This window comes from Monopterus albus, unplaced genomic scaffold (genome assembly GCF_001952655.1).
Source record: "Monopterus albus unplaced genomic scaffold, M_albus_1.0 scaffold150.1, whole genome shotgun sequence".
NCBI lineage: Eukaryota > Metazoa > Chordata > Actinopteri > Synbranchiformes > Synbranchidae > Monopterus > Monopterus albus.
In genome coordinates, this window is record NW_018128030.1 from 1,384,414 (window position 1) to 1,392,880 (window position 8,467).

An 8,467-nucleotide genomic window follows, 5' to 3' on the forward strand; every position below is an offset into this window, starting at 1 on the left:
AAGGCCACATCCCTCTCTCTCTCTCTCCTCCCCCTGAGTCAACTGGGGAATTGGTTGTGCTGACGTGGCCGTGGAGTGCCAGCCTTCCAGAGGAAGCAGCCATGGGAAAAACATCAGTCCTCATTCTCAACACAGCGGGCTGCCACTGAGCCAAGAATAATCACAAACAAGCTGCCCATTCTGGCAGTGTAAACAGAAACTAGGTAACACTTTGGCAACACCATCACCTCCCGCTAACATCACATTTACACCCACATTCTTCTCCCTGTCTCCGCCTGCCCACAGGATCGGATCTAGTGCAGTGTGTCCGAGTGGCCAGGGACACAACAAAGTGGGTTATGGTGGGAAGATGTGGATAACTGGTCAGGATTGGTGAAAGAGCCGATGGAGAGACTGACCTAACTCCAGACGCAAATCTGCACACATACACAGATGTGCAAGGATGGTAAGGCTATGTTGAGCACCCAGTTTCCTCCTGTTTGAAAAAGGACAGAGCTGGTAACAAACAAACCCAAACAAAAGTGGGACTTCACATGGGTCTTCTAAGGTATACTACAAACAGAGAAAACTATTCAAGCAAAATGATCAGATGTACAAATAAACCTTAAATTAAACGATGAAAATAAGAGAGAGCAGAGAAGAAAAGCTTAGAAAGAGGCTGGCTGGGAAAAGACAAGGGTGAAAACAATAGAGAAAGGCACAGATGGAGACAAGTATGAGACAGGTAGAGAGACAAAGAGGTTTCATATGGGAGCTCTCAATAAGCTCTCAATGGCAACATGATGAACTCGGAGTCTATAAAGAGGGCGCGGGCTTGATTATTAATTACAGCTAATAAATTTTCTCCATCCACAAATAAAGAGGAGAAAGAGGATAGGTGAGGGAAAGCAGACAGCCTAACTGACAGAGGTTAATAATTACAGCCTAGCAAGGGAAAAAGGTTAAGTACTAAACTGTCAATAAAACAGAAATGTACTAACGGCAAGCTACAACCCTAAACTTGATTTTTAGAAATAGCACTGTGGTAAATGGTTGGCACTTTTCGTGCCGAGAGGAATGATCTTCAATCAATTGGGAGGGTAGTAATTTACAATAAGCATATCATTCTATTAGTAGATTACAGAGTCATGGATGTGTACACTCATCCTTAGCCAGGCTGCTTCACCACAGTATGCCCCATTAGCATCCAACCACCACCAATGCAGGCAGATAGAGAGCCCCATTAGCATCCAACCACCACCAATCCAGGCAGACAGAGGAAACAGGCAGTCTCCAATGGTCAGTGTGAAGGACAAGAGCCTGAGGGAGGAAGCGGTGCAGTAAAGAATGGAACATTTTCATAAGAACAGCTATATTTTGGGGGTATTAGTAAACTTTGTCTGAATTTCTGACATTTCAAAGCAACCCCAGTAGCATGAGTGACGTTTACAGGAGAACCATTCGCTTCCAAGGTTGGGCTTATTGCCCAGAACGAGCTGAAGGCCATAACCACAGGGGCCAGATGTGTGTGTGTGTGTGTGTGTGTGTGTGTGCATATTTTTATAGTTATTTATCTGGCTCTGTTCAAGATATGAGGTGTCCACTCTAGTCAACCTCACAAACACAGTGATGCTGATAATTAACCAAACACAAAAACAGCTGAGTGGACTTGGATTCACACTGTTCCAGACATCCCACCCCTGAATAAACTTGGATGAAAAACAAAAAGGTCTTTTTGAACATTCCTCCCTCTCATTATCTTCTATTGTCCTCTATACCTTTCTCTCTCCCACTTGGTATCAACCCAGCTACAGGAAAATGAGTCACAAGCTCAGTCATTCTTAGAGCTACTCACTGAGGAAACCGTGAATGAACTGCACTTGTGTGCGTCCACACACACATTTGTGTACATGTCCCTGGAATTAAATGATGGAGGTGGCAAATATAAAAATAATGTGGTAATGTTGATAGAGTGTCTGATGTTTGCAGTGGGATCATATGAGCCATATGTGATGACTTTTGCTTAAGAGAAGGTGCCTGGGGTGAGGAATCTTACAACAAATCACAACTGTGTGCATGACTTTTGAGCTACAATGTAAACTCAGTGGAAGGCTCTGAATAAACAGAGGGGTGGGAGATGAGAAAGGGGAAAAGGAGGGATAGTGTTAAAGAACATAATGAGAGACAGGATGTACAAAGTAGGGATATGCCTTGTGCAGCTGAAACTCATATTTTCTCTAGTGAAATGGCTCGTTTCTAACTTTCTGGTAAATCTGACAGTTTAGCTACAAATAAACTGGAAATAAAGTTTAAAAAAAAAAATCCATGCCTGGATTTTTGCTCTTTTGGCAAACACTATATATGTATATAAAAAAAAAATCATTTTTGTAATAGCTCAGTTTTTTCCCCCATCCATATCAAATCACCACTGTCTCAGTAAAAACTATTTCTGGCACCATCGTGTGTAAAAACAAATGCAATATGAATGCTGGCCAGGACAGACTGCCTGAAAATGTGTTTTCCACATATTTCAACAATATTGCATTTCCTCTCTATGAAGTCCAGTCACCTCACCTTTGAGTGTGGCTGTACAGATCTGCCTTCCAGCACATGTCACATGGTCTTTCTGAGCACAACCAGACCCAGAAGGTCTCTATTCAATTGATGATACCACGTGAGCTGTTTTTACACATCAGGCCCGGACTTTGTCGAGAGTTGCCCTTTCACAAATGTCGCAAATACTCAGTTTGGTGTATGATAATGATAATCACTTTTATTGGCTGATTATGTTACACACACACACACACACACACACAAGGAATTTGTCTCCGGTACAGAACCGAGGCAGCCATCTGTGGCGCCAACTCTCAAACACACCAATGTCCATGCAAGGCTCTGCTCTGGCCATCGAGAGCAACCTGGAGTCCAGTGTCTTGCCCAGGACATATGGACTGGAGGTAACGGGAATCGAACCGCTGACCTTCCAGTTCGGGGGTGGGTGCTGGGGGCGTACCTAGGTAGAGCACGCAGGAAGCAGGACATGATGCGATCACGTAGCCAGCTTGTAATCTGGTCATAAACAACAGAGTCTCTTCCCTTGTCTGGAGACTCTGCTGCCTGCTGTTAATGACAGAAGTTCCCAAATCTCACCGTGACTCCAATTAGATATTGTCTTTGGTCTCTTCATTGAAAATGACCGTATTTCTTCACTATTGGATGTTTGTTTGGGCGTGTGAATACTCTGGACTATATGCTGCTGTGTCCTCACACGGGCTCACTCCAGCTCACTCGGACATTACGTGGACTTTGTACTAGGGAGCTGTCAGAGTAAAGTCTGCTTAAAGTCCAGGTTGACTGACTCGGACATTTGCGTCCACACATACAGCTCCCCTAGGTTAAGTCTAGACAATTTCAGTGTTCCAGCGCATGTCTGAAAGGGGCTTTGCACTGTTTTCACTCCATCCTAAAATCTCAAACTTGTCTTGAAGAGTTATATAAAAAATAACAAAGGTGGCAGTATAGCTCCTACAAGGAAATTCCAGTAGAATTTTTCTTAAGACGGACTAAACTTGTTTGACATTATGTTTACCACCTCACTGCACGGTGTCAGATGTTCAACAGTGCACGTCCTGCTGCTCAGTTTCTTGCACAGGGGACATGGCAGCCTGAAGTCCCTCTGTCAGAAAACCGACTGAGCACATCTACAGCACCATCAGGAACGACATTAGGTGTTTCACATCTACAGCATTAGAGATAAGGAACAAGTAGACAAATGGGCTTGGTGACCAACAACTAGAGAGAAAAGGCAGGGGGCCCTGGCAACATGGCTTGAAATTGAGCCAGGTGTCTGCACATTGACTCTTCTTAGCTCCCTGTCGAGATGACAGAATGGTTGTCTTGGCTTTTGTGGATGAAGGCACATCTCTATCAGGCTCAATAAGCCCAGTGGAACTAAATCATGCTTTCTGCCATCAACCAGAGACTGAATCATCCAAAGTGATGTGAATCACCAGCAGCAGACTAAGTCAGATAAAGAAGTGGGTCTAATCAACCCAATGGTCCTGATGCTGAGTTACCTCATCACTCACCAAGCTAATCAGGCAGTCTATTGTTTGGCGCCAGTGATATAGCCTTCAGATCTATGCACGCAGACGCTGAGGAAGGCTGACCATAGGAATGCTGGGGGTCCCAGTTAAAGCTATTAGGGCATGTCCACTCACATACACATCTCACCTTGTAGAAAGGAGGATAGGGAGCAGGGCAATGCTAAATTTGCCACTCTAATTAGCCTCCCCCACTAATGGCCCCTCCTCCAAGGCAGATACCAAAACAGGCAAATGCCTCTTATAAACTGCATTTTACAAGACTGACTGTTCTTATTAAGCAGACTGCCCTGCGCTAACATGTAGCAATTATGCACATCCAGCTGCTAAAAATACATGACTGAATACACAAACCAGTGTGGGAAGGAGCAAATTCTGAAAAAAAATAAGTGTAAACCAGATCTCCCTGGCTTTGTAAGTGTGTCACACTGTTCCTGTCTGTACAGACCAGGGTTAGTTAATGAAAGCATGCATACGCACAACAGGCACTTAAGTGAACAGGGATAGTCTGTTGTTGTGAAAGCATAAAAAACCAAGCCAACCAACCACATGTTCAAGCCTGCACTCACAAACACACACACTCTTCTTTCTCCCTCCTTGCGCTGAAAACGGTGAGTCATCCCTCTATTCACGTCACAAAGAGATGAGTGCACCCTGTGACAGGCCAGTTAGTAGCAGTCACACTGATCTATGTGGCACCTCTCAGCTCTTTGTTTCTCTTCTGATGGAGAGACTATGTATGCTTGCTCCCCATTAGGAAGGTTTACTCAGCTCATAATAGGAGCCCAGTGTGGGAGTTCAGCCAGGCAGGAGTATGAAGAAGAGCCCCTGCGTGAACAAACTGTATGATGGGTTCCTGCTTCAGCAGCATCACTTAGTCACTGTTTTTTTTTTTTTTTGCTTCTTTGTGATCTAAACCTGGATGCCTGAGGTCTACTGCTCAGACCTACTGTCCTACTGTTGATTCATATATGTCACAAGACACAGTCAAAGGCTAAATGCAAGAAATACCAGTGTTTTCAACAGTGAGACAATAAGCACTAGTCTGCACATGGGTCATTAGATTCATGCTAAAATGGGGAGCACCTACCTGCGTGGTCACGAAAGGTAGCAACCATTATACATTCACAAACCTTTATTATGCTGGCATCCTTTAGTTTTCTTTATTAGAATAAACTGAATATGTAAGAGGAGAGTGGCTTTGAGCTGACAGAAATGTCATGGAGGGATGTCATGCAGCAAGCCATAAACAAAGCAAGTCATTTTCAGATCGATGTTTTCCCGGGCAACTACATTTTAACATAATCGTTTACAATTATGGCCCCACAACTCTACCTCCTGCAACTACTCCAGCTGTCTTCCATTCACAACGTCAGCCTCGTGTTGGAACCAGGCTTCATTGTTGCTGTCACAAAGCCAACGCAATCACCAGCAATTGAAGAAAAAGGAAATGACTGTCATCAGGACAAATGCGAATGTGTAACACATCTTACACAAACACTGCCATTCTGCTCTAACTGCTCTACCAACACACTGTAATTAGACCATGTGTTTATTTTACATTATGATAGTCTATCAGTTCACAGTTCATTTTATCATCTGTCAAATTAAGCGGGGAAAGCAGCGTGCCAAATGACATTCGGGTAGCAAAGCTGATTAGGGGAAAAATGATTAGAAATTTTTGGGCAGTCTGGGGAAAAAAAAAAAAACACAATACAGTGGTGACACATTCTGTGACTGTGCTGTAATGAAAAGTCAATATCCTAGTTACTGTTTAAAAAAGGAATACAGTAGCTCAAATCATAAATGAAGAGGATTTACATTTCTGGGATCCAGCAGCATTTTGCATATCCATCTTTATCTTCTACATAAATTGTATATTATTCATCATGTCTGTATATATACAGCATTTCATTTAACTCATTTTTACATAGTTCTATGCATAAGCAAGTGTGATCTGAATCAGAGTAATGAAGCTTGATTGGCTTTGTGTCTCTTAAAAACATCTATTTTGGTTTAACACATATCAATGCTCATACATACAGTGATACTGGCTGGAACCATAAGATGCAATTATATCACCGAGCCAAATGGGACCTGTGAGACATGACCGTCATCTTGTTGTCATATCTGCTGAAACACGTCAGTGCATCACTGACAACCGGCCCCCTTTTTCACTGCACATGCTGAAAAAAGCTGAGTGAACTCAGATGAAGGTGACTTCTTGACATAGAGGTTAAGTGAAAATTTATCCCTCTTTATCTGATTTTGCTTACACTGATGATGATCACACTTTATTTACATTGCTGTTAATTATCTACATGTAGAGAAATGGAGGTCTCATCTGATTTTTTTCCTATAACAGGGTTAGTACATTTCAGAGAAGAACAAAAAAAAGACATTTATGCACATTTTACTAATTAGCCAAAGCTGTAGTAAATATACAGTGCAAACCTCTTCTCTATTTAAACCAAAGTAACTGCCCAAAATTCTGATTCCAAGCAGATTTTTTGTTGAGAAAACCAAAATCAAAAAAAATATTTGTTGCATTATTTACAGTCTCATAGCGTTCCACAGATGTGGGGCTATAAGTAGGAAACAAAGCATTTTAAAGGAGCCATACATTTCTGGGAGCTTTTTTTCAGCAGCCCTGTGAAAAGTGTAGCCAAGAAGACATCTGTCTTGCAGCTGTAATACCCTAAAACCCACACAGTGACAATATGTTGTCTGCTCTCTTGGGTCCAAACATAATTACATGGATAATAAAATGTATATTTTGGGACCACCTTATCTTTTATGATTGCACTGTTCAACAACTTGCATTCAAATCCAAAAATCACACTGGAAAGATATACTGTAATAACAGAACAGCTTACCTGTGATACACTGAAACTGACCATCCTCTCGTCGAATAGTGAAGGCCTCACCTGGGTTTACCTGCACCAGGATTACCTGTGGTGAAACAAACAGAAATTACCAAGTGTAAGAAGACCTCTGGAAATTTTCCTCCGTGACTCTGGTGTGAACAAAAATGGAAACATTCCTGTAAAAAGCAGGCAACTACAAAAATTGTTTGGTGCTACACCAGTAATGTAGTCACCTGACAATCACTAAAAAAAAAAAAAAAAAAAAAATCCAATCCTGTCTCTCCACTGAGTGCTTTACTGCAACAGGTATATAGATTACACCGGCAGAGGCAGCTACAAGCAACTGAAATAAGATGGCCCCATTAAAACACAAAGCTGAAGTGGTGGTCCAGTATACCTGCGGTTGTGAATTTAGCTGGGAGACAAACAATGATGAATTATTACATGCCATGCCTGGACAACTCAATCCATAAGCTGTATGAGTGTTAAATGTAACACACAAGCAAAGTAGCTCAAGCAAACTGTTTGGAAGTAGCGTTGTCAAAAATATCGCTTCTGGAAATTTGAAAAAGTTTCAATACTCGTTTCCTGTAGCACTGATACACCAATACCAGCTGCGCTTTCTCTGCTCATTACAGATGACAAGTGCAGAGCCTCCGTGACCAGTTTTGGTTGACAAAGAAAACATAATCTTTAATGATGCTTTAGAGCAGGGGTGGGCAATTAATTTTTAAAAGGGGCCACATCAGAAACCTGAACTGTGTTGGAGGGCCGAACCAATGATAACTTGAACTTAATTCTGCTGAATATTCATTCTCTCTCATTGTAAAAAGCAGTAAATTATATGTGTTGATTAGCTGCTATACTGGTAATCAGAAGAATACGCATATTCTATAAATATTTATATAAATATATGAAATTGTGATGTAGGTCAAAATGGAAAATACTCCTATAGAAGTAATAAACAGTAAAAACAAAAACAAATATTATATCACAGTTCCATTTTATTTTCAACTTCACATAACACTGAAAAGGTGTTTATTGCAGCATGTTAAAGATGTGCATTTTCAGTTTATTTTACTTGTTCAGTGCATTGAAATCTGGATTTGTTGAACTTCATCACTGAGAATATCTGTTCACATATGTAGGTAGATCGAAAGATTTCCTGCGATGTCCTCAACCCTCCTCGTTACAGTGCGTCGGGAGAGGGGACGTTCTCATATGCGCCCTTTTTTCTCCGGGCATGTTAGTGCTGCAGAGTCCAACAAACACTAAATTAATAAACTCGCCGTCAGAAAACGGCTTATTTTTTCTGGCGATTTTGTGGGATATGACATAACTTGTCCTGAAAGCTGCATCTCTGGCAGTGACGTGCGGTGAGGTTGACAGCTGGTGAGGCACTGACTCTTTTACAGTCAGATTTACATACATACATTTAAATACAAATTGTCTGTTAGACAATGCGTTATGTTTTATATCTCATATCAGCATTCTTCACACAAACGTGACCCATATTTA

General features: G+C 41.7%; 1 protein-coding gene across 1 annotated transcript in view; it reads right to left on the minus strand.

The window, feature by feature from the left end:
* Positions 1-8,467, minus strand: part of fndc3a (fibronectin type III domain containing 3A) — a 49,488-nt gene that overhangs the window by 22,756 nt on the left and 18,265 nt on the right. The window contains 1 exon segment of the mRNA XM_020614732.1: positions 6,959-7,034. Coding sequence (XP_020470388.1) covers positions 6,959-7,034 — 76 coding nt within the window.